Source organism: Canis lupus, chromosome 16, assembly GCF_003254725.2.
Source record: "Canis lupus dingo isolate Sandy chromosome 16, ASM325472v2, whole genome shotgun sequence".
Taxonomy (NCBI): Eukaryota; Metazoa; Chordata; class Mammalia; order Carnivora; family Canidae; genus Canis; species Canis lupus.
Genome location: NC_064258.1, coordinates 9,880,614 through 9,908,311, shown reverse-complemented (window position 1 = coordinate 9,908,311; position 27,698 = coordinate 9,880,614). Strand labels below are relative to the sequence as shown.

General features: G+C 42.2%; 1 protein-coding gene across 11 annotated transcripts in view; it reads right to left on the bottom strand.

Moving 5' to 3' along the window:
* ATP6V0A4 (ATPase H+ transporting V0 subunit a4) overlaps nt 1-27,698 on the bottom strand; it is an 84,848-nt gene that overhangs the window by 22,328 nt on the left and 34,822 nt on the right. For all 11 annotated transcript variants that reach the window (XM_049095239.1, XM_035699730.2, XM_049095240.1 and 8 more), the window contains 10 exons: nt 27,230-27,312; nt 26,598-26,691; nt 23,659-23,871; nt 20,143-20,293; nt 18,770-18,909; nt 16,523-16,680; nt 13,817-13,910; nt 10,169-10,287; nt 8,338-8,554; nt 5,340-5,441 (listed from right to left, as the gene is read on the bottom strand). In XM_049095239.1, coding sequence (XP_048951196.1) covers nt 5,340-5,441; nt 8,338-8,554; nt 10,169-10,287; nt 13,817-13,910; nt 16,523-16,680; nt 18,770-18,909; nt 20,143-20,293; nt 23,659-23,871; nt 26,598-26,691; nt 27,230-27,312 — 1,371 coding nt within the window. The remainder of the gene's footprint in view (nt 1-5,339; nt 5,442-8,337; nt 8,555-10,168; nt 10,288-13,816; nt 13,911-16,522; nt 16,681-18,769; nt 18,910-20,142; nt 20,294-23,658; nt 23,872-26,597; nt 26,692-27,229; nt 27,313-27,698) is intronic.

Genomic DNA, 27,698 nt, shown 5'->3' with positions numbered 1-27,698 from the left:
AAGTCTGATGAACATAGATGCAAAAATCCTCAACAAAACACTAGCAAACTGAATCCAACAATACTTTTAAAAAAATCATTCACCACAATCAAGTGGGATTTACCCTGGGATGCAAAGGTGGTTCCACGTTCACAAGTCAATCAGCATGATATATCATATCAACAAAAGAAAGGATAAAAACCATATGATCATTTCAACAGATGCAGAAAAAAAAAAAAACCCTTTCACAAAGTATAATATACATTCATTATTTTAAAAAAATAGGTTTAGAGAGAACATACCTCAACATAATAAAGGCCATATATGAAAAATCCACAGTTACTATGATTCCTCTATGGTGGAAAAAAAGGGTTTTTCCCCAAGATCAGGAACAAGATAAAGATGTCCACTCTCACAACATTTATTCAACATAGTATTGCAAGTCCTAGCCACAGCAATCAGACAACAAAGAAATAAAAGACATCCAAAGTAGTATAAAAAAAAAATAGTAGTAAGAAGTAAAACTTTTACTATTTGCAGATGACACAATACTATATGTAGAAAAAAACAGTTTTTCACCAAAACACTAGTAGAACTGATTGACAAATTCAGTAAAGTAGCAGGATACAAAAATCAATATGCAGAAATCTGTTGCATTTCTATACACTAAAAATTAAGTAGCAGAAAGAGAAATTAAGAAAACAATCCCATTTACTATTGCACCAAAAAGAATTAAATACCTAGTAATAAACTTAACCAAGGAGGGCAGCCCTGGTAGCTTAGTGGTTTAACGCCGCCTTCAGCCCAGGGAGTGATCCTGGGGACCCGGGATCAAGTCCCACATCAGGCTCCCTGCGTGGAGTCTCCTTCTCTCTGCCTGTCTCTCTCGCTGTTTCTGTCTCTAATGGATAAATAAAATCTTTAATAAAAAAATAAAAATAAAAAAACCAAGGAGGCAAAAGACCTGTATTTTGAAAGTTAAAAAACATTGATGAAAGAAATTGAAGATAACACACAAAAAATGGAGATATTCCATACTCATGGACTGGGAAAACACTTTTGCTAAGATGTCCATACTACCAAAAGCAATATGCAGATTTAATGCAATCCCTATCAAAATACCAACAGCATTTTTCACAGAGCTAGGACAAGCAATCCAAATATTTGTATGGAAACATGAAAGACCCCAAATATCCATAGCAATCTTGTAAAAGAAGAACAAAAGTGGAGGTATCCCAATTCCAGATTTCAAGTTATATTGCAAACCTGTGGTAATTAAAATAGTATGGTACTCACACAAAAATAAACATACAGATCCATGGAAGAGATAGAGAGTATAGAAATAAGCCCATGATTATATGGTCAGTTAATCTTTGACAAAGGAAACAAGAATATGCAATGGGGGAAAAAGCCTCTTCAACAAATGGTGCTGGGAAAAATGAACAACTACATGCAAAAGAATGAAACTAGACCACTTTCTCACACCAGACACAAAAATAAACTCAGAATGGATTAAAGAATTAATGGTGGAACTCAAACCACAAAAATCCTAGAAGAGAATACAGGCAGTAAGGTCTCTGGCATTAGCCATAGCAACGTTTGTCTAGGTATGTCTTCCAAGGCAGGGAAAACAAAAGCAAAAAAAAAAAAAAAGAAGAAAAAAAAAAAAAAAAACGGGACTACATCAAAATAAAAAGCTTTTGCAAAGCAAAGGAAACCATCAACAAAACTAAAAGACAACTTACTGAGTGGGAGAAGACATTTGCAAATGATAAATCCAGTAAGGGGTTAGTAAACGAAATATATAACGAACTTCTACAACTCAACACCAAAAAATAAATAATCCAACCAAAATATGCTCAGACAACACGAATAGATATTTCTGCAAACACACAGTTGGCCAACAGACACATGAAAAGATGCTCAACATCACACATCATCAGAGAAATACAAATCAAAACCACACTTCACACCTGTCAGAATGGCTAAAATAAAAAACACAAGAAACAACACATGTTTGAGAGGATGTAGAGAGAAAAGAAACCTTGTGTACTATTGATGGGACTGCACGCTGGTGCAGCCACTGTCGAAAACTGTGGAGGCCGCTCAAAAAAATAAGAAATAGAATTACCATATGACCCAGTAATTCCACTACTGGATATTTACCCAAAGAATATGAAAACACTAATTTGAAAAAACATATGTACCCTTAAGTTTATTCAACCACAGATGAATGAAAAAAAGAAGAGCTGGTGTGTGGTGTGGATGGATGGATGGATGGATGGATGGATAGATAGATAGATAATTACTCAGCCATAAAAAAGAATGACATCTTGCCATTTGCAAGGACATAGGACATGGATGATCTAGGGGATAAAATGCTAAGTGAAATAGGTCCATCAGAGAAAGACAAATACTATATGATTTAATTCATGTGGAATTCAAGAAACAAAACAAATGAAAAAAAGAGAGAAAAAAAACAGACTCTAGTGGTTACCAGAGGAAAGGTGAGTGGGGGGATGGGTAGGATAGATAAAAGGGATTAAGAGTATTCTTATTGTGATGAATTATTGTGTATATTGCATATCTGAAACTAATATAACACTGTGTTAACCATACTGAAATTTTAAAAATACAAAAGAAAAAAATTTTAATTTAAAACCTAAATCAATAAATACACAATAAAACTAGAAACAAGCCAAATAACTATTAGTATGCCAAAAGATAAATAAATTGTGGTATATTCATATACAGTAATACTATATAGCTATCACACATACGTGTGCATGTTTGCACACACCACTGGCAAAGGAAGCCAGATCCAAAGGAGGGCGTACTGTATGATCCCACTTACACAGAATTTTTTTTTTATGGTTTATTTTAATAAAAAATACAGCTGAACATGTATCACAGATTAAATGAAACTATACACAATGACATTCTCTCTGCATAGTAACCAACACTGATGTGTGTACTTGAATTTTTAAATGGATTATTTATAATCCTTTAAAGTGCAATTTATTTAAGGGTTTAAGCAAATCATAGGATAAAGGATCTAATAAATGAGTAACATTAAAAAGATGATATATTTGGATAAACCTTTCAAAAAATCAGAATTGATTTCTATGAACGCCAAATTTACTTGTGTGGTAATAATAACCCCCCATAAACCACAAACTTGACTTTATTGCTGAGGATGAAGATCCTTTAATCAGCAAGAGCTTTTTCTGATATTAACATTTCCTGTCCAATACACTCTAACTAAAAGGAACTATGAGTCTAGAGCCACTTACACAGAATTTAAGAACAAATGAAACTAACCAATGGTATTCAGAGTCAGGATAGTGATTATCCTGGTGAGAACGATAAGGAGGCACAAAGGGAATTTTGGGGTCTGACGGTGTTGTCTTGATCTGACTGCAGGTCACGTTGCTGTGTTCACACTGTGATACTTCACTGATCATTTGTGATCTTTTTCTGTAGGTACATTGTATTTCAATAAAGTTTAGCATAAAATGCACATGTAAATGTAAAGACTTTAAGTAGAAATGCAAAGTTACTTCACTGTGACCTGAGATATGGGTGAGAGAGGGTCTGGAGCAGCAAGTCAGAAGAGGAAGCAGAATGTGGAAGGTCCAGCTGTCCAGGGAAGGAGATGTGCACTCACTGGCTGCTAATGGGGCATATGCCACAAGGGCCATAGCACAGGTGACCCTCTAGGACAGGAGTTTCCAAATACAGGGGCCATGGGTTACAGGGTTATAGGGGAGCCTGAATACATGGGACCTCTGCTCATACCCCTGAGGCCCATTAGAACAATATGTTTATAATCTTTCTCTATTGGGCCTCCCTTAAGGTTCCATAAAGGGAACTGAGAAGGGTAGCCAGATAAATTATGGAAATCTCTTGGATAGAGGTGGGAGAAATGTTTCTAACATGGAAAAGGACCACCAGGATCCTAATCAGCAGCCTAAAAAACTAACCAACAGCTATGCATTCCAAGGAGATCCCAAAGAGACAAGCAGCGCCCCCGTCCCCAGTCTTGGGGAACTTCTGCTACCCAGAGTTGGTTTGGAATATCATCCAAGATGGCAGACTAAGAAAACCTTCTCTTCCTTCCTTCCTTATTGTATAAGTCATCGTGGAGAAAAGAGAGAAATCAACCACGTTGAGATCAGCAACTATTTACACTTTTTGTGGAGCAAAGAGCAAGGCGAGCTATCATTTTAGAGTCTGTGGACTCAGGTGGGCCAGCAGCTCATGTATGGACTCATGGACTTTAGCTCACTTGACTTACAGACAGGCTGTTTCTAGAAAAGAGAGCTGCATCTATATCTGCAAATAGCTATTTGTCACCTTCCTTTGAAACACTTGGTCACCTCTAGACAACTTTCCACCTCAGCCACCCTTTATCATCTGGGTCTCTCACAAATTAACCAACAATAAACAAGTATTCTTTGCTTTGCCTTTGTTTTATTTATTCATCTCCCCTATGAATTGTATTTATCAGACAGACTTCCTAACTAGTCCAGGCTAGCGGGACACAACTGGAAGAGAAGCAGGTGATGTAGAAAGAGGGCGCCACCAAGGGACAAACTTCTGAAACTCCAGTCTCATCTCCAGGTCCCCACCTCCACCAGGTCAATATCCCACAGATTTTAGAAAAGAAAGAATTCATCTGGAAATATCTACAACCACTTAAAACATATAGAATCTCAGCACATTCCACTTACTCTTTTGCACTGATGTAGATAGAGCAGAAAAATAATCTCAAACAGTGCACATGTGGATTTCTAGACTCTGACGTGCCCTGGGAGGTCAATCTTCCCAAATCCTATTTGATTTAAACTGATAATGAACTCTTCTTCATTCCCTGAGTAAATGTGAGGCTCAGGAGCAGTTCGGACAAAAGGAGGAAACGGGCTGCAATTGGTGTTTGGCAATTGGCAAACAACACAAATAAACAGAAGCTGGCCTATTTGTATTTGTTTACTCCTGTACTTCACTCGCACACTCTGTAACAAAATAAAGGGAAGGCTCACAACTTTAATATCTGATTAAAAACAGCTTGCAATATTTATTAACAAACTATAGAATACTTTTATTTTCACCTAATAACCATGTTCAGACTCTTATAAATCATTAACTACCAGTAGACGTGGCACACACACCCATGCATATACATGCACACACACAACAGAAAATGTAAGATTTAAATGTACTTGTCCTTCATAGAGCATTATTCTGGAAATAAGAAGGCCCCCAAAGCCCAGGATTCTGTCTAAAGCACAGAATTCTATTTTCAAGGAGCCCACATTCCTACCCACCACAGTAAGTGAACTGAAATGAATGGCACTTACCAGGGATTTTCGGTGATTGGCTCTAAGAATAAATGGCTTAATCAGAAGCATCCATGGGACAGAAATCAAAGCCATAACAACAAAGAAACTTTGGACTTCTTGCTGTAAAATCAAAATGGTAAGATTCCAACATTTCAAGGTGATCACACAACATAACTTATAGGATTTAAAAAATGATAAGTATGGATCATTTTTATTGTACTTTATTTTGAGAGACCTAAAGCATTTCAATGTATCCATTCACCTCTACATCTTGGGATTATTCCCACTGTAGTCCAGTGGTACCCAATGTCAATCCAGGATGGGCACTGAAAAATAGCTTATTCCTTACTCTTTGAGTACTCCCTTGCTATCCCCACACACCATATGTGAGTAAGAAGTACTCATGAGGCACATAATAAGGGCAACTTTATTTATCCCTTGTCTCATGAGAGTAGTTAACCCCTGGCCCTACAAGAAAAGTGTGGCAGGCCCCATGACTTCACTGGTCATTCTATAGTAGCCAAAAGCCCTTGGGTCACTTTAAGTCATAAAGATGATCTCAATTAGAAATTTTATATTTCCAGTATTAGATAATTATCTGAGCTCTCTTGCTCTCAGTCTTTCAGAAATTAAAAAAAAAAAAAAAAAAAAAAAGCTTCCTCACACTCTCGCTGTGGGTGAGTCACCCACCGGGCTCTGGGGTAGCCATGGTGAACTCTCCCTGGCTGTCTCCCTCATATCTCCCCTCTGGTATGCTTTATGCCTCTCCTGAAACCCAGAATTCATGCCACCTTACCATCCTGCTACACATTCCCTTTCACATCCTCACCTCTTATTATATACCCCCGAGTCACCAACTTTGAGGAGTGACCCAGAGCTGCTGTTGTCAAAGAACCAGGAAGCCCGGTGAGACTTAGTTGGAGCTACAAGAAAGGCAGGGACACTGGGTGCTTGCGGGGGGAGGGAGGATGTTTCTTAAGCTCTCACTTTTCTTCAACTGTTCTGGCCAAGCTCTCAGTGAATGCCAGGGGACAATTTTTATGCCAGTTGTAACAAGATTCACCCTGCTAGCAGTGGGGACATCCAATCTGTTCAGTCTTCTACTCTCCTCCCCTCTGAAATGCTCAAAAAGAGGTAGGGGAGCCGCAGAAACACACACTACACTTGCCAGTTCTAGCTCCCTCTGCATGAAGCCCCCTCATCACCCTGTGTCCATCTTTATATAAGGCTTTTCCAGCTCACAATGTACATAGCAACCAGAGATTTATATTGATCTGTTGCTCTTCTTCTTTGATATTCAAAGATGGCCAGGGCAGTGTTGGAAGAGGCTGGGTTATCAACTTACATCATCTCTTCCAGCTGCATGACCCCGAAATGAGGTTATGGAAATTTCAAACCATGTCAGGATAATTCAACTCCATACTAGGGCATGGGGAAACCAGCCAACTCCTAATAAGGGTTTTGAAGGGGGCAGAAAGCTGGAAAGGCCATTCACTGTGCAATGTTCAGTGAGTATTCCAGACCAGGTGAGGACTTCAGTCTCTATGAAAGTAGTTTGTGCGTGAAATATCTCATGAGTCTGAGTCCTTTGCCTAAAAGAGAAGACTTGTTTGGGAAATCCAAGTCAACTTTCATTCAAACCCTGGAACTGAGTAAATGAACCTTCCAAATATGTTCGTGTAGTGTTCACAGTCTAGGAATGGTTCATATACCATTCACTGATGTATAACAAAAAGGTGCTACAACAGTGAAGTGGGCTACCTCCAAAGAACTTTCGGAGGTATATGTCTTCTCTGATTATTATCTAAGATCATTCCTTATCTTTCATTAAAAAAAAAAAGTGCACTGCCATAAGGCATGTTCTCTTATTGTTTGCTGCTCCTAAAAAGGAGGAGAACAATTAGAAATCAGACGCATGAGGCCCTGCAAACATGGCCACAGGAGGAGCAGAACAGGTCTTTAATGAGGACATCCATGGTGAGCAACTGCTGGCAAGTAACATGAGCTGCAGCGGGTCACCTGGCATTGGGGAAAAAAGCTACAAAGGAATCAGAACACACGAATGTGCCCTCCCTTAGTGAAAATCTACTTTCACATAGTATTATCAAGTTAGTACTGGGAGATGCTAGAGGAAAACTATTTGTGTTACCAAATTTACTGAGTTGTTTTTATATCCAGCTCCCATTGAGCATTAATGCTTTTTAAAAATCAAATATTAAGTTGATAATGAGGTTGAATTGCTAAGTTGATGATGAATTGGTTCAAGTAGAAGAAAAGAGAATGGCAATAAAACCCAATGGTTGGGAGGGACTGTTCATGGAAGAAGAACCAAAAGAAAAGAAAGGACATCTCTGGCCAGCCATGGAAGCTCACAGGAGAGCATGAGTTCAGATCTCAGTTTCCCAGGAGCCCACCACCCTTGTGAACAGAGGGACTTCTCACCTTGACTCATTCCATTTTCTTTCTTGCACCCTTAGAGCTTATGTTTAGAATAAAAGATTATTAAATATTAAGGTGCTATTTAGACCGTTTGCAGTTTCAGACCTATCAGTTTGAATGACTGGTTTTTTAAAATTTCTCCACAGATGACTACAAGTCAATTTTCAGCGGCACAGAAATAACCTATTTCTCCCAAATGGGAGTGGCTGGAGTTGCACTGCCATACTGCCCTAAGCATCTGTCCACTCATCTAATCTTTTATTTTTTTTTTTTTAAGATTTTATTTATTTATTCATGAGAGACAAAGAGACAGAGGCAGGAGGAGGAGCAGGCTCCCGCCCAATGCGGGACTTGATCTCAGGACCCCCGGATCACAACCTGAGCTGAAGGCAGATGCTCAACCACTGAGTACCCCCCACCCATCTAATAAACACCTCTGAAATGTAAAGAGCCTAACAACCTTGGCTGGGTGCTAAGATGGCTCAGTCTTGCAAATAACTATGCAATACTCAAGAGTATGAGAGAGATGGGACATTATCAAGTGCACAAAAGAAGAACAAAAAAAACCCATAAATACCTGATGTTTGTACAGGGGTGCATTGGAAGGGTCATCATAGTTAAATAGAAACATGTTGATGAAGTGGATGAGGATGCTTGGAGCATGCCGGGACACATGGACATCAAAGTGGCACCATTTGAAAATGATCATGAACACCAAGTATCCAAACAGACACAGAATAAAAATCATCTCAGGAATAAACTGCAGAACAATGTTGAGAGTTCTTCTGAAGTATCTGGGGGTGGGAAACACACACATGAAAGACAGAGAACACTGAGTGAATATCAGGAACTAATTATTCTCCCCAAAGCACAAAATGTTCTTTTTTTTTTGCACACCACATCCACTCCCCTAGCAAGCAGCAATTATGCGTGGATGGAAAGAAGAGAAAGGAAGGATTCAAGAGAACCAGGGTCTGGAGCAAAGGGCATGTCTGCAGGTGACCTGGTGGTTTGGCTACAGCTTCACCTGCACATCTAGCTCATATCAACAAATTCAAAGCCACGAAGATATAGAAGCAGGACTAGGAAGCTTTTCTCCTGAGATAGGGGTTGGCAAGCTAAGGCTTACAGGCCAAATTGAGCGATTACCTGTTTTTAAACAGCACGCAAGTTGAAAATAGTTTTATATTTTTAAATGATTGACAAAAAAAAAAATCAAAATAAGAATAAGAGTTTGTGATATGTGAAAATTATATGTGATTCAGATTTCAGTGTTCATTAATAAAGTTTTATTAGAACATAGACCCAACTCATCCATTTACAGATGGTCCATGACAACTTTCCTACTACAACACCAGGACTGAGTAGCTGTGACAGAGACCATCTGGCCTCCAAAGCCTAAAATATTTACTCTCTGGCCCTTTACAGAAAAAGTTTGCCAACTCCTGCTCTAAGACACAGAGTCCTACAAGGGTAAGATGGGGGCTCCCAAGTTCAAATGTCAGAAAGGGTACCTGCTCTCTTTGCTAATTGCAAGAGTTATCTGAGCAAAAATGGAGATCTCTCAATAAAACAGGATTACTGGGATGGTTGAGGCTGGCCTGACATACAATGAAACCAACGATAGACTGCTCCAGAAAATACATTCTGGAATTATCTCTCATTTAATATTCATGGCCCTTTCAGGTAGGCAGTAGTACCAGGGCCCCTAGACACTAGTCGCCACTAGTTTACTCACTAAATATATCTGATTTTTCAGGTAAGACTGCACTTCTATGAGCTTTCAGGCCAGGGGGCACCACAGGGCTGGCTCTGGCCAATGGGAACAGAAATGGTATGTTGTTCCTTCCGGGTGGAAGCTTAAGAGTCAGTGTGTAATTGACCACTTTCCATGTGTTCATACATTTACACCTTTAGAAAAACAAGTTTAAAAAGTCTTCAGCTTGATACAAGGAAAGGAAAGATAAGACATCAACAGCCCAAGGGAGAGACTGCTACAACTTAGAAGAAATTGCATCAAAGGGAATTGAGAATCTGAGGGCACACTGTCCCAGACGTACTTATATCTCCATTTGTCTGACCTAAATCCTGAATATGGCAGTGACCAAGGACTTTCAGGTTGGGGGAAACAAGGTGCCATGGGCTTTCCAGTCATTTCTGAACCCTCAAATATTTCTGAGGTGAAAGGTACACTCATATTTTGAGTGACCCAGCTCAGGATAAACAGAGATGCCACCTATGCAAAACCAGCCTGTCCTGGCTCAAGCCAAGAGACATGGCAAAGTGTTCCTCGTAGGAAGGAGGAAGTTCTTGCACAAAGGGACACTGGGCCACACTGGTGGCTCTGTCACTGCTCATCAATGACAAGGTCAGATCAACAGGCAGAAAAGTTAATCATGAAAACTTACATGTGATTGAAAAGGCTGAGAATGACACCGAAAACCATCTGGACAATTCCCAGGATAACAGACATCTTCATTTTGTAGGAGTTCAAGAATGTTAGTTTGTTTGAAGCCAAGTTCCAGATCTGGATGGGAAATGCAACAAGAAATGCGTGAGACCAGAGTCTGGAAGTCCTCCTGGAGTCGGAGGCTATAGCAGGACTTCTCCTAAGGAAGTCAGTGTGGGGAGGACATTTTCATTTAGATTCAGTTGAATCAGTTTTGAACATTTTAGGCTCACAAAAGGAAGAGGACCAAACCCCAAATAAATGCAACTCTAATGATGAATGTGTCAGAACCATTAGTAAAACATCAAGTGGCCAGAAGAAAAAAACATCCCACATGATTTTTCCTCTGTTCTAAGGGAAAAAACATTCTGAAACATTGTAGAGAGCTCTCAAACTTGCCTCAGTTCCACTTACTGGTGGTATAGATCTCTGACCCATGAATTTATCCAATCCCTTCTTGATGATACCACCTTTTATTGTGAATTTCTATAATGTTTCACATTACAAAGCATTCTCCTGAGTCCATCTCAGGAAGCCACTCTTGTAGCCAGTATTTATTAGCACCATGTATAAAACATGGTCCCTGCCTTCTACATGGTCCGTTTTAAACAGACCTGCCAGGAGTGCAAAGCGAGGGATGCATGTCCCTGCCCTCCTAACAAGACTGACACACAGAGCAAGAAGTCACAGCGGCAGGGGGGCTGGTCAGGGCCCCACCCTAGTTAATGGCCCCAGGTGCTAACATTCTTCTTTCCCACAGAAATCTCAAATATCCCCCATTGTCTCCACTCCCGCTCCTATGTAAATAGTTCAAGTCTTTGCTCTTACCTCCAACCCCTCTTCAACTTTAGACACATTCTCAAACTGCCTGCTAGATAGGTCTTAAGGGTTTGCTATACTGCATCTCAAAGGTAGCAAAACCACAAGGGTCATCTCATTTTTCCCTCCTAAGATGTCTTCCTCTTCCAAACTACTTTGCTTCGTTAAGCCCTCCTAGGCACAGACTCAATGCAAAGATACCTTGCTCCCACTCCATGCACACATACAGGCAGGATCCACACCTTACTGATTTTTTCTTTACATTGTCCTGAGCAAGTGCCAGTTAGACAATCACTGGGCTGCTGGGAGGGTGAGCAACGGGTCTCCGGTAACAGGTACCCAGACACCAGAGGCATCTCCTCCACCTTCCCCATCTGTCTGGCATTTAAGCAGCACCAGGCTTGCCCTCTACCCTCTGCTTTTCCCTTTGCCTCCCTGCTGGGCTAGTCCCTACAGGATCACTCAACATGGTTAGGGTAGGTTTACCAGCACACTACAGATGCAGCCAAATCTGATACATTAAAAATTAAGTGCCAGGTATACATTAAGCTCTTTAAATGTTCTATCTCATTTAATTCTAAAACTCCGACATAGATGCAAATATTCCCATTTACAGATAAGGCAATTCTATCTCAATCTCAGAGAGATTAAGTTCTTTACACACAGAGGAAGAAATAATACTATGGCAGCAAATGGGGTATTTACTCTATTTATGTACCAGACTCTGTTCTGGTTGTTTAATGCGTAAAAATCATTTATTCTCCTGAAAAACCCAATGAGCTATGGCTGTTGTTATAACCATTTTGCAGATGAGGAAACACAGACACATAGCTAGGAAATAGAAAAGGCAAGATTAATACACAGGTTGACCCCAAACCATAGGCTTTTAACATTTTGTTATGTTCATTTATTACAAAATATCTGCACACACTTTTAGAAAGACCTCTCAGCTCTGACAGCCAAATATTTTATGACTTGATCCGCAAAAAGATGTTGCACCTATAGATCTGTAGAAATAAATGCATCTGTAGAAATTTACATTATGTAAAAATCCAACCCTTCATGAATAGAAATAAGTGCTGGGGCACATGAGTGACTCAGTCCATTGAGCAACCAACTCTTGGTTTCAGCTCAGGTCATGATTCCGGGGTCATGAGATGGAACCCCAGGTCTGGCTGGGCACTCAGTAGTTTGCTTGAGTTTCTCTCCCCCTGCTCCCACACATGCATACACACACTCTCTCTAAAATAAATAAATAAAACTTTAAAAAACTTTAAAAACATAGGCACAGAAATGTTGTATTAAAGAGGGTATCTCTGGGGAATAGAATTGCCAGAAGAGAGAGAACTCCTCCTTTTTTTTTTTCCCCCTTCTTTTTTATACTATTTTGTATTCTGTGGATTTTTAATCTTACGTATACCTTATTTTATAATAAAAAGACCAGAACTTTCCAAACACGTAAATGCTACCAGGAAAAAAGTTAATTCTTCTCAACTTCCCACTTCTCTTTCACCCTCACATTTTCCCTTCCTCTCTAAGTGGTGGGAAGAAAACTGCCTGCACCCTGGACACTCCAGCCCGGTCAGTTCCCAGCCATGACTATACTGTCTGAGGAGCAGAACTAGGCAGGCAGGATCTGCTGCTGCTCAATTAGGTGTGGGCTGCGAAGCGAAGAGAGGACAGCAAAGCGATTCAAAGGAAAGGAAGGTCAACCAGACCCTAGAATCAGGGCCCTCTGTACTCCTCCACCACCCACTTGCTAATCATCAAATTCCTTGGGCCACAGAAAAAAAGACCTTCAGTCCACAAAAATAACAACTTGCATTTGTTTTCAGCACTTTGCAGTTTACAACTCTGCTTTCAAGGACTTTACCTCTTTTGATAAAGCTTACAATACAAGTGCCTCTGAGTGGCAAGTATAAACAAATGCTGGGTGATGTCTTCTATCTCTGTAAGGGAGGGGAGGCCTCCAGAAAACTGAGGAGACGCCCCATAAGGTAGAGAGTGCAGTGTTAGGGCCGGTACTGTTTACTCTCATCTGTCAGCAGCCAAAACTGAGGTCTCCCACAAAAAGGGCTTAGAAAAAACATTGACTGACAGCATTTGCCACGTTCTGTTCTAGCCCAATCAAGCTCATTCGGAGCACAAGGCTACCACCTCGTGGTGGTTATGTGCTGGGCCATCGTGAGTACATGGCTTTAAGCAAATAGGCACGGGAGCCTTCTCGAAATCCCTTTATATATCTAAAAGGCTAGGCAAGGAAGCCCCCTTTTTTTTTGCATGGCTCATATCCAACTGAGACAGATATAACAACCACATAAAAATTAACTCATACTTTTTTTTTTTTAACTTGTATCAATTCTATGCGGTAAAATAAAGCAAAAATATAGGAGCAAATTCATACCTTCCTAGAAAAGGGAGATGTTACTCACTGCAAGAAAATGCCAAAATAGGCAACTTGACGAAGATGCTAAATAACTCCTCCAATATGCATACTTTTCAGGCAACTAAGGGCCTTTGAAAGAAGCAATCATTAACCACTGGGGGTATAAATTATTGGAGACGTTTGAGCAACTGTATGGAAAATGACCCAGGGGCAAGGTAAAGGGTACAGGTAGGACATTTACTGAGTTCTGGGCAGTGTCACAAAACCTCCAGTATATGTAATTCTATCTCAGCGTCAGTTTGCTGATATGACAGCCTCTGGCACTTTCTTCTCCTCTACCTAGGGAGCTCCTCAGCAAGACATTTTACATAATAAATATTTAACTCAGGAAGACATTATTACCGGATCAATCCCAAATGGGTATGGATTTCCAGAGTACACTCCTGGAATGGCTGGGTCCAACTGTAAATATGGATTCGTTTCCATTACGTATGTACTACAGAGGGAGAAAAGAAAAACAGAAACAAAACCAGTGATCAACCAGAGATAGAAAAAAAATATACAATAGTGTCCGTGGTCATGAACTTGTAAGCCTTTCAAAGCCTCACCATTGGTGCAACTCATGCTTTGGCTCATTCGATCATTCCATGAATGGGTCCCGGATTCCTACTATGTGCCAAGTATCATCCTAGGTATTGAGGCTACAGACACTACCATCTGGGCCCTGAGATGCCTCACAATCTACCTCTCCAAAGGGCTCCTAGCCCAGTAGAGTATTGTAAAGAAAAATACTTATACCACATCAGAAAAGAATTTGGGCCAGAGACGAAGGAGCATCACAGGAAACAAATCTCAGCCCAAGGACAAGCCTGGGAAACCCCTCCTGGGAGCACATGGGCTTGTCAGGGAGGAATGAACTGGCTTTCACCCATGGACCCTAATCTCTGTGAAACCTCCCTCTCAAAAGTTGTGGTCCATTGAATGCCTTTAAATCAGCATCCCAACTTTGCCCAGAAGCATGAACATCAGTGGGTAGGAATTTCGTACTATCTCTGTAAGCCCTAAGGGGATAAGAACATAAAGGGTGTTTGTTGGTTTGTTTAGCAGAGCACACAGCTATAGAGGGGCCAAGCACTAGCAACTTTGGCTGGTTACCTAGAAATATACTCCCTACCTCCTACAACTGAAGCGCTCGAGGGTGTCAGGTAGCCGCAGGGGAATCAGGAAGCCTGACCTGCTGAGCGGGCCCTCAAGATGCAGTGGAAACAGCTGGCCCTGCCTGGCCATCTCAGACATGGACCCCGCCCCACCTTGCACTCATGGCATGCCTCAGGACAAATGGTTGCGCTGTATTAGCAGAGATTTGTTTGTGTGTGGACAAAGAAGAAAGCCACCCCTGATGAGAAGGAATTGGCAGCCACACGAAGTCATGGTATCTGCTGTTGTTGAACGTAAACAAGTTCCCAGAACACCAACACCAGACAAAGCCACCCTGTGACTGTGGGGCATCCAGACAAAAGCAAGACCAATCCACAGTTGTATCTGAAATCAAAATATGGACACATTACAACAAGGACAATGCCTGAACCACAAAAATGACCAGACGTTGACCTCATCCTCTCAGAAGCCGGACCCTGTAAGCCTTTTCTCATGCCCTCTGGCTGAGATGCTCAAGCTCCCCACTGGTCCACCTCCTCCCTGCACCAGTAAACTCAGTTTGGGGGGATGACAGACATGTTCCTGGTGGTCTTGGGCTGAAGGGCATTGTGACGTGTCCCCAGTCAATTGTCAGGGAAAGCAAGCCCAAGCCCTGGCTTGTGTCTGGTGACCAAAATCTGCTTGCTGTGTCCTCTGCCTCTGATGGATGACTGCAATTTTCTTTTGCCTCATCGTTAATGAGGTCCCACTTCATACAATCAGTGTCTGGGCACGTGGCTGAGCGTCCCTCAGATGAGGCTTGGCCTCCAAGAGCTGTGAATTGCGGTGGAGGCAATTCATATGTGCATAAAAGAATGTTCCAGCCCACATTCACAGAGTGGCAAAAAGCCAGTTGACTCAGACCTTTTCACTCCTGGGTGAGATTTCAGGTTGGTGGTTTGGTGAAATTATGCTGATTTAACAAGTTTCAAATCCATCGTTATGCTTCTGAGTTTAAATCTAAAGAGCAAAACGAAGTAATTTGCCTTTAAATGTATGAAAGCTTTGTTCTCCTAGGCATCTCTTCAGGGTACTAATTATAAAGCAAAAAACAAAACCAAAAGAACTTGTAATACAGCCATCTGTAATTCTGGACAATGTTTTACTCTTCATTTTTATTCATTTATTTATTTACTGTTTAACATTCCTATCCTCTGCTATAAGGAACCGAGACCCAGCTGAGAAACTAAAGGGGATGCATTGACCCTCCATGACACAGCCACCCACACTCTTACCAGGTGTCCAAGGTATGTTTTGTGGGTGTATAGAGAGCTCCCAGGTCTCTCTCATAAGCAGCCATGTCCTCACCAACTGCCCTACTCTACCCATGCCACCCTCCCCACTGCATCACCTACAAGGCAAACACAGGGAACCACTTTTGCAACACTAGCCAGTCCCTCTTTCACTTTTGTTGAATCAAGCCACTCTGAACCGTCAAAGAAAATGCCCTTTGGGTGAGACTGGGGCCTTGAACACAGAGTACCAATAGCTTATACAGTCCAACACCCACCTCAGCCTCCTGTCCTTAGTGCCTGGTTACCTAATTTCATGCCAGAACAAGGTATGCTTCAAAGGCCTCCTTCTCTTCCAGGGAACTTTGCTTCCGTGATTGATACCAAGATGCCCTGTTTATACCTGCTTGGCCACTTGCTTTCACAGTAGTACTGTGTCACACACTACACACTCCATCATATATACTTCATTGAAAATTTAAAAACTATTTCCATGCATTATCATTACCAGTCCAGTTACTGGGGTACTGGTTTGAGGTCTCTCACTCAGTAGATAAAATGGAATTATTTGTTGAATTTGTGAGCACACCTCTGAGCAGAGCCAGGCATAGACTGGCCATGAACAACACCACTTGGTTGGCTGGATGGCCAGTGAGGGACACATCTGTCTGTCACTTACTTCCACGTGCCATTTCTAAACATGGGCCGGACACTCCAAGAAGAGCCGAAGATGTTTAAAGACTTGGAGAAGCAGTCATTGTAAATCAAGCCCGTGTAGATGGAGAAGATGCCCATAAGGAGAATCAGATAGCGTCCATGGAAGAAGGTGTTCCAGATCTGGCGTCAGGGAGACAGAGAGGATGACTGTCAGTGGGCTTGGCACCAAACCCTGGGAGTGTCTTACAGAACGTCTCTAGCACCACTGGAATAATCCTGGTGAGGCACACAAGCCCTCTGCAAAGGGCCTACAGGACGAGGCAACATCAAAGCGATCCAAATAGAGCACACACATCATTATTTTCCTGAGCTTATGTACATTAATCAGAGAAGTCCTAGACCACTCGTTGTTACTGTGGAAGCAAAACCATATAAGTCCCATATTCTTTAAGTCATCATTGGTTAGAAAACATAATTGAACCATGAGCTGAGGCCTTCATGTCAGGGAAGGGACATGACAGTGGGCAGCTGTTGTCTCAAGTGCTTCTAGGAGACAAGTGCAGGGCTGGACTCAGATGGCAGCTCAATTTCATGGCAAGTCAAATCTACACTCGTTTTGGGTCTTGTAAAATCAAGTCTCTGTCTAAGCACATCCACTAAAAAGAGTCAAGTGCTTTCCATAATACTGAGTGATGTGTGTCAATCCCTCTCAGAACTGCCCAAGTGTAGCACTGAAACTTCAAATATTTATTATAGGAAACTACAGCTGTTAGAATGCTGGTCATGCAAAACTATAAAAATCCAGGAGTGGATATTCCCACTAACTTTGCTGATGATTAACCCACTATGACATCATTGAACTAGCTCTAGTTAAGAAAACTTGTAATAATAATAATAAAAAAACTTGTAATAAAAATTTGCAGATATTCCTTTTTACTTACTTACTTATTTATTTATGATAGTCACACAGAGAGAAAGAGAGAGAGAGAGAGAGGCAGAGAGAGAAGCAGGCTCCATGCACCGGGAGCCCGACATGGGATTCAATCCAGGGTTTCCAGGATCACGCCCTGGGCCAAAGGCAGGCGCCAAACCGCTGCGCCACCCAGGGAATCCCTGTAGATATTCTTAAAATTCAGAACATAGCTAAAGCAGGTTTCTGGCTTATAAAATGTATTACAATGAATATAAAGTGACCCTAACTAATTAACTTTGAAACACTACAGACTCTTGAGTTGTCTCAACCTTCACAACATGGAGAAGGCACTTCATGGAAGGTGCAGACACCTCAAGTGTAAAAGTGAAGACACAATATTCAGAATTTCTTGGTGTTTCATAAGAACACTGATCATAGGCTGATTGTGAGAGAAAGGCTCTGCCATAAAAATAAAAAAAAATTGTGACTTTTTCTTTTTTTTTTTTTTAAAGATTTTATTTATTTATTCATGAGAATACACAGAGAGGAGAGAGAGAAGCAGAGACACAGGCAGAGGGAGAAGCAGGCTTCATGCAGGGAGCCGGATGTGGGACTCGATCCAGGGTCTCCAGGATCACACCCTGGGCTGAAGGCGGCACTAAACCGCTGAGCCACCAGGGCTGCCCCCTTTTTTTTTTTTTAAGAGAGAGAACACGCACCAGTCAGGGAGAGGTAGAGGGAGAGAGAGAGAGAGAATCCCAAGCAGCCTCCCCATTGACTGCAGAGCCCAATGTGGGGCTTGATCCCAAGACTCTGAGATCATGACCTGAGCTGACATCAAGAGTTGAATGTCCAACTGGCTGCACGACCCAGGTGCCCCAGAAAAAATATCTGTGATATTTTAAGTGGGGGGGGGAAAAAGGTAGCCACAAATTTATATGCACTATTTGATCCCAGTTTTTAAAAGTTATTTGTGTATAAGCACAGAAAAAAAATGGAAAGAAACATAAAAACATTAGTTGTGATTTTCTCTAGGTAAATTGTTGTATTTTCCCCCAATTTTTAAAATAAGCATACATTGCTTTTACAATCAAAGTGGGGGAGAAACTTAAAAATAAGATCAATGCCTTATCAAGCAGTATACAAAAAACAAAAATGCTGAAAGGAACCTCACCACACCAGCCAAAGCACTGAGCTTTGGGCAGGAATTTCTGTGTTGAATTGTGGTCCTCTTTTACTTTCTATCTTTTGCTTTTCCTAAAACATGTTATTTCTATGGTGAAAACAATATACACATTTTTCTTATTCTACTGATAACCTCAAGGAAATGAGGCAAGATATTCGATGGACACCCACCTCATTGTTCGTCTTCTGGGAGAGCAAGTGTCTCTCATTAAGGACCATCCAAAGGGCTGCCAATAGCATCACAATCCCATGACCACAGTCTCCAAACATCACAGCAAACAGGAAGGGGAAAGTGATGATGGTATAGGGAGCTGTAGAGGTGAGATCCACAACAGCCTGAGTCCTTCCCATAGCCACTGGGTCCCCATCAAAGATCTATCATGTTCCATGACCCACAAGTTGGTCCCCTTGTATCTTTCTGATTCTGTCTTCCCTCCCCATCCCCGACCCCAACACTTGCTTAGCTCCCACATACACTAATTCATCAATAAATAGCATTATTATTCCCCATTTGCAAACGAGCTGAATTTTGAAGCAGTTAAATGACTTGCCCAAGATCACAAAATTTAATGGGATTTAAAATCAGTTTTCTGGGGCACCTGGGTGGCTCAGTGGTTGAGCATCTGCCTTTGGCTCAGGTTGTGATCCTGGGGTCCTGAGATCAAGTCCCACATCAGGCTCCCCACAGAGAGCCTGCTTCTCCCTCTGCCTATGTCTCTGCCTCTCTCTGTGTCTCTCATGAATGAATAAAATCAATCAATCAATCAATCAATCAATCCAGTTGTCTAGGGGTCCCTGGATGGCTAGTTGGTTAAGCATCCAACTCTTGATTTCGGCTCAGGTCATGATTCAGGAATGATGAGATCAAGCCCTGAGTTGGGCTAGCCATGGAGCCTAAGATTCTCTCTCTCCCTCTGCTCCCCTCCCCTCCTAAAAAAAATAAATAAGTAAAACCAGTTTTCAATCTGAGTGTTTTATATACCTTCTACCACCATTTTTTGTCTGTTTCTCCACCATTCACATGCACCATGCACCTCCAGCAGTTATCACAGGACACCTATGGGGCCCCTGTATTATAGGTCAGAAGATTAGGATAAAGGCTGGAGGAGAGCACTATGGACCACATGGATGAAAGGCATCTTGTCTACCCCTTTTATTTTACAAACCAGGCTCCTAATATCACACAGCTATGTCATTAAGAATCTAGTCTTCTCTCAGTCCTGTATGTTTCCATGTCACCACAAAACAGCTATGGCTCTGTGACGATGTTGTGAGATGACCCTCACTGAATTGGTAAGGGAAAAAAGAACTGAATTTGACTGCCCAATAAGGCTATGGTTTAAGGGAGAACAAGTGAAATCCTAACAAAGAACAAATATTTCACTACTCACCATTTATACGGGACAACACAGGGCATTAGGAAGCCAAACAGGATCTTAGTAATGTCACAGTTTTAAGCAATTCATCTCTGTCACCCCAGGGGTAAATCTTACCCAGTTTTCATTTTCAAGCTGCCCCATTATTCATTGCATCAGACCCTTTACCTGGGTTTATTTCCCGGTAACTGCCCACACCATATGCATCTACAATATTCTGGAAGCCAGCTGTGAATTTATTGGTCCTGTTAAATGTAGGAGGAGCTGTTTTGGATTGCACTGTAGTCAGGATGGGGACCATGGAGGAGCCACTTAGTTCCTACAAAAAACATTGACAAAAATGTAAGGAAGAGAGCTTTGTGTTGGGGGTCAGCACATGGATCTTAGTCCAATTTGCACCATCCCTTATAGGTGAACTCAGGACAATTTATTGACCTCTGTGAGACCCATGACCACATCTATATAAGTGAATACCTTCCTAATACTTACCTAATTTATCCCACAGGAGAATCATCAAGAGAGTAGAGTTCTGGCCATTTCCATTCTCCTGCTCCTGCAAATGCACCTGTTGTGCCCAGTTCTGGGTCCTTTACTTTTTCCATTCTCTCTACTCACTCCCTCAAAAGTTCATCCACTTTCCTAATTTTGCACCATTCTCCTGTCCAGGTTTCAAACTCTCATGTCTCAGTAACCCCACAAAATCCAAGAGCCTAAAACCAAATTCATCAATTTGTCCCAATGCCAAGTCCTCTTTTGGACTCACTGCTCCTACATCAGACTCCCTTCTCCAGATCCCTGAACCTTTGGAATCGTCAGACGTGTACCTCTTCCTGGTTCAATCAAATATGTCATCAAATCTTGCTGATTGTACCTTTCAAATTCTTCTTCTTCTTGCTCCCATCTCCACCAGCTTAGCCCCAAGCTTTGCCATCCTCCTGTCTCTTACCCTTTCATTTATCCTATACTCCAGACAATGCAACATTTTGTTCATAAGATAAAACAGTACTGCTTCAGTCATGCGATGCTCCTAATCAAAAATCTTCAAAGGCTTCTGATTAACTAAAGAATGAAATCAAAACTCTTGAGTCTTGTAATCAAGACTTCTTTCCAATATTGACTTATACTCTCCCTTCACACCTTCACCCCCACTACTTCTGCATGGAAACCAGCCAACTCCCCTCCAGCCATCTTACCCAGGTATGAACCATTCCCAGGCTCACCCTCTAAGATCCCTCTGTTGGTTCTAAAGGCTAACAGCACTTACCATCCACACACTCAGTGGGACTTCGCACCAGCTAAGTTACTGCTCCTCCCAGCACCATGAGGTCAGTATCAACTACCTATTAGCCCCACTTTACTGATGAGGAAATGAAGGTCCAGAAAGTTTAAGTAACTTCCCCTAGGTCACACAGCAAGTGGAGGTGTTCCTTACTCTATTGTTATCTGTCTTCATGGGTGTGATCGTGACCTCCTCCTTATGGGCAAGGACTGTGGCTGGTGTTTTGTTTTGTCTTGTTTTTAACATGCATCCCAGCAGCTCACATAATATCTAGCATACAGTAAGCATCTTTTGCTTGTTCATGATGATGATAATGAAAGCTACCCCTCACACTTCTCATCTCCAACGTGCATGAGGGCTTCTACTTCAAAATAACGCTTTTGTTATTTCAGAGGGCTGAAGAAACTGCAGAAATAGTCCAAAGTAGGGGATCCCTGGGTGGCTTAGCAGTTTAGTGCCCACCTTTGGCCCAGGGTGTGATCCTGGAGTCCCGGGATCGAGTCCTGCATCAGGTTCCCTGCATGGAGCCTGCTTCTCCCTCTGCCTGTGTCTCTGCCTCTCTCTCTCTCTCTCTCTGTGTCTCTCACGAATAAATAAACAAAATATTTTTTAAAAAAAGAAAATAGTCCAAAGTAGTCTCATAGAAGTTTGACCCCCTTTATGATTACAGAATGACCCTGTTTAGTTCAGATCCCTGCAAAGGGACATTTCCTTGAAAGCTTGGTAGTTTTGTCCACACTGCACTGAAACATTTCTAAATGCAAACTGGATCATGTCACTCCAGCATGGGAATAAGATCAGACCCCAAACACCAGTAGAAAGTCCTTCTCATTCTTTAAACTGGCCACATCCTCTCCCTAGCCACTGACCTTCAGGTGAGCCTGTGCCACACACTCTTCTCCACCGCCGGTCACCTGCTCACCAACCACCCTTCCATGATTCAGTTCAGGCATCACTTCCTCTAGGAAGCACCCCCACCCTTCCCAACCTGGGTGACATGCTCTTTTTAAGTGCCTCATTTACATAGTTATTGGACTATCACATGGGGATATCCAAATCCTGTCTCCTGGCTCCAGGATCATGGTCAAGTTACTACTACTTTCTGTGCCTCAGTTTCCTCACTGTACAAGTGGGAGAAAGATAGCTCCTACCTCCTAGTCCAATCCCACCTCAAGGCCTTTACTTTCAGACCCTCCAGCCTGAAAGCTCACCCTCTTACCCCACCCACCTGCTCCTGCTCCAAGCCACCTGCTCAGAGAAGCCTTCTCCAGGAACAGACCTATAGCAGTATGGTAAGACCTACAATTCCAAGTGCCACTTTGGCATCTTCAAGTCTCACAGGGCCCCAAAAGCCAAACTATGAGTTCCTCTGCTCTCACCAGATTTGCCACCCACTGAGCAGGAAAGTCTCCCCACCCAGCTAGGTCTCCCATAGGCCAGACCAGCAGCCTAGTCTGCCTAGTCTTCCATCTCCTTGCCACCCCAGAAATGTATTCAAACACCCTATACATCTCCGCCCCCCCCCACACCATGAAACCAGGGCTCCTTCCCCTTGTGGGAGAGGCTGCCACCCATAGCCTTGGCTGGTTCATTCTGCTCCCAAGTGCAAGCCCCAAGTACAACCTCCATGTGGCCCTCTGTGGTGTGTTGTGTCCTCCTCCCCTGGGCTATAAGCATATGTGACTAATCAATTGCTGCCAGTCTCATGTGTCCGGTGGCAGGTGTTGTGTGCTTGGCCTTCTTGTACCATTTAGGCCAGAGTTTCCCTTCTTCACCAATAGGGTGAATAAGGGATCAGAACAAAGCATCCCTCCTCACCCCATTCTTTACCAACCCCATTTTATTTCACCACCATCGCTGCCTGAAATCATATTAGCTATGGACATACTTATTTTCTGTCTTCCTTTCTATGAAGTCCATCAGAGTAGAGCCTTATTCTGTCTGCATAGCTCTAGATCTGTTCCTGGTGCACAGGGACCATCTGGAGAGGTGAATGATAAAGGCTGTGACATTAACTAGGGTACAGAGTGCTGAGCACAGCTGTGGGCACACAGAGAACACAGGTGTCTGGTTGTATTTCCAGCTAGACTGTGACCTTTGTGAGGGGAAGGACGGGCCTACCATCACAATGAATGTGGTATCCACAGTCATGACCAGCAGAGTAATCAGCACATCAGTGCTCAACATGCACTTGCTGAAGATCAAAGAAATGTTGACTATGTGTCAGAAAAAGTAGCTTCTAATAGGTGCTCAACACTGGATTAAGAACTCAAAGATGAAGGAGACAATCTTTGTTAAGTTCATGTGACGTAGGAAGCTGATAGCCTCCAAGTACCTGACACAGACAGGCTGCTGAGGCTGGATGTGACTCACCTGCCCTCTGCCCTGCTCCATCTGCCACTCACCATGCCTTGCTCTAATGCTCTCTTGATGCGCCCGGTGTCTGCCACCGGGAACCAGATCTCAGCGATGGCACACTGCTGGGTAACGTCAATGTTGCACATGTTCAGAATGTGGTAAATGGCCTTCATCTTCTGCACTTTAATGGCCCAGGAGTGCCAGTTGGCAGCTGCTTCTTGCAGGAGGCGCTGACGGTGAGATTCTGTCTGTGTTATGACCTGGATGGGAGCAACACACAGAGAAACAAGGAACACTCATGGAGAGCTCTAGCAATGTGGCAAAATGGAAGCCATTTGTGGCTTCTCCTGCTCTGGGCTCCCTCCTCTGGCCTGCAGCCCTCCTCCACCTTCAACCCTCATGAACAATTTATCTTCCCTTGTAAAGGTTAAAACCCTTGGGCAAAGATTGTATCTTCCTTTTCTTCTAAATTCCTTATAGTACTATTGTCGTGTACTGAATTGTGTCCCCAACAAAGATATGTTGAAGTCCTAACCCCTGGTAACTATGAATGTGACCTTATTTGGAAACCTGGTCTTTGCCGATATAATTAACATGAAGTCGGGATCCCTGGGTGGCGCAGCGGTTTGGTGCCTGCCTTTGGCCCAGGGCGGGATCCTGGAGACCCAGGATCAAAACCCACGTAGGGCTCCCAGTGCATGGAGCCTGCTTCTCCCTCTGCCTGTGTCTCTGCCTCTCTCTCTCTCCTTCTCTCTCTCTCTCTGTGACTATCATAAATAAATAAAAATTAAAAAAAAAAAAAAAGAAATTCAGACATCTGAGGGCACCTGGGTGGCTCAGCCGGTTAAGCATCTGATTCTTGGTCTTGATCTCAAGGTCATGAGTTCGAGCCCCATTTTGGACTCCATACTGTGCATGGAGCCTACTTAAAAAAAAAAAAAAAAAAAAAAAGGTGGGTTGGGGGAGAAATGTGGACATCTAGGCATGCAGAGAAGAATGCCTTGTGGGATTCAGGCAGAGACTGGAGGGAAGTATCTACAAACCTAGGAACACCAAAGATTGCCAACAACGACCAGAGGCTTGGGAGATGTCTTCTATTCAGGCTGCTATCATATATTACCATACTGGGTGGCTTAAACAATAAAAATTTTTCATAGTTCTGGAAGCTGGAATTTGAGATCAGAGTATATAGCATCATGGTTAGGTAAGAATCTTCTTTTGGGTTGCAGACTTCAAATTCTATCTCCACAAGGTAGAAGGGACAAGCAAGCTCTCTGGGGCCTCTTTTATAAGGGCACTAGTCCCATTCATGAGAGCTCCACCCTCATGACCTAATAACTTCCCAAAGGCCCCACCTTCAAAGAACATAGGAGTTAAACATTTTTAACATATCAGTTTGGGGGTGAGAGTGACACACATTCAGACCATAGCAGAACGCAAGGAAGAATCACTTCCTAGAGCCTTCAGAGGAAGTGTGGCTCTGCTGACAGTTTTTCAGACTCCAGAACTATTATCTTAAGCTACCCAGTTTATGGTAATTTGTTATAGCAGACTTAGGAAATTAATACATCTATCAAAATGCTTTACATATATGTCTTCAAGAAACAACAAGTGAATTAATGAAGGAGGGAATGGACAATTGTGCCCACAGAGTATTTAATGGAATTCATTTTTGTTTGGTGCTACCAGAGTGTACCTTTCTCAGCAACCTATACCGGTGGGTCCCCAGGTCATACTAAACAGGAGCATAAGTTTGGAATAATTTATTTTCTTCACAAAGCTTTCATAAGACCTAGTATGGAGTATTTAGGGAAAGACTGTCAAGGGTAATTCCTTCAGAGAACCAGAGTCTCCTTGACAAGTGACAAAGAAAGAATAGAGGGGATTAAAGAAATTAAGCACAGATTTTTTTCTAGTAAGGCAAAAATGTCTATTATCCTGTTATGTAACATACACGCACTCACATGCCACATCTCTAAATATACTCCCTAAGGATCCAGAACCGTGCTAACAACTGATACAATAGCCATATGCAGCCATTAATTTTTGAATTTAATTAAAATTAATTAAAAATAAAAATTCAGGGAGCACTTGGGTGGCTCAGTCCACTAAGCAACCAACTCTTGATTTTGGCTCAGGTATGACTTCAGGGTCATGAGATGGAGCCTTGTATCAAGTTCTGCATTGGGCATGGAGCCTGCTTAGGATTTTCTCTCTCTCTCTCCCTTTGTCCCTCCCCTCCAAGAAAAATAAAGAAAAAAAATTTTAAAAGAATAAAAATCCAATTCTTCAGTTGCACTAGGCATGTTTCAAGGGCTGCTTACGTGTGGCCCACAGCCACAGCAATGCACTGGCAGGTTAGATAACATGTCCACAGAAAGTTCTACAGGACAGTGCTCAGCTAGAAGCAATCTGATGCTGCTTTTGGGCAATCACTTTCAAGGCTTATTGAAGCGAGTGTTCCAATCATATAACTGTTGAGCACCACCCTGGATGACAACTGACTTTACAAAAGGGTATGAATTTGGGGTATGTTCCCATGGTGAATCTAGACTCACTCACTGGTTTTACAGAAGTAATTGGTCCACTCAAACAACTGGGTGAGGCAATGGAAAAAGAATCAGCTAGACTGGTTATTCAACTGAATTGGCGAGTTGGTTGTATCACAGATGGGGCCTAGGCCAGGCTTACAATAAAGGGCTCCTTTTATCAGGCTGGGGTGGCCACCCAAAAACTGACTGGGGCTGCGGTCAATTCTAAGCTCAGGCAGAGCAGTACTGACATTCAGAAGCACCACCTCCAACTTATTGAACACTGTTCTCTGATTACGAAATCTTCCACAGGGATCGTTGGAAGAACATAGCTAACATTCCAGCCAGCCTGGAATCCTGGAAGCCAGGGCCCTGGGACACAGGACTTACATGGAAATGGCAGACATGGGCCCTCTGCAGCCCCCATTCAGGTCATGGGCCCCAACTTCACTCACAGTGATTAAATCTTCCAGCTTCATGTTGACGCCAGCCAGCATCTCTCTGCGCTCTGCTGCAGGCTCTGGGCAGGGGTATATGGTGGCTCGAAACCTGTGTTTCATACATTCCAAAGGTCACAAGGGGGTTACCCCTGAAAAGCATTCCACACATCCTCTTCTGCTCAGCCATCGCTTGCTGACTTCGGTTAGATAACCATCTTTTTCTAGAATTATTGTCCCTTTGGCAGTTGGAAAATGAGCCCAAGTTCTAAGGGTTCCTGATGCATTGCTCTGCACTATTTAAATTCAAGCTAGGAGTCTATTCTATGAATAAACTTCATTCAAACCAAAGAACCTGTGAGCTTTTATGTAAATAAGACTACAGCTTGACTTGTCTCTTCTTCTCCCCAGAAGTCTTTTCTGCTCCTATTCCCACAGCTCTTGAAGATCAGTTGCATTTTTAACAATATCTAGTCATATGCGGGAAAGTTTTTTTTTTTTTTTTTTCGGGAAAGTTGTTCTAAAATCCTAAGGGACCTCAAAGAAGCCACCAGTCAAGAGTACTCTGTCTCACACACCTTCTTCATGTGTGAAGTGACCCAAATCACTAAAGATTCGTGACCCACATCACTGATGAGAGAGCCTCTTACCCATCGCAGATCTTCCTGATTTTCTGCCTGAGTTGCTCTCCTTGATAAAATATGATGAATATGTTCTTTTTAATTTCTTCTTTCTGTAAAATCAGAACAGTAAAAAAACTATATACATATATAGTTCTTATATATATTATACAGATTATATAACATATGTAATAATATGTATATAATTTTTATATATTAAATTTTTTATTTTTGATTATAACATAATAGTAATGTAAATTTGTGTTTTCAGATTTTAAAAAATTTAAAGATTACAACTGGGCAGCCCGGGTGGCTCAGTGGTTTAGTGCTGTCTTCAGCCCAGGGCATGATCCTGGAGACCCGGGATCGAGTCCCACATCAGGCTCCCCGCATGGAGCCTGCTTCTCCCTCTGCCTGTGTCTCTGCCTCTCTTTCTCTCTGTGTGTGTCTCTCATGAATAAATAAATAAAATCTTTAAAAAAAAAAAAAAAAAGATTAC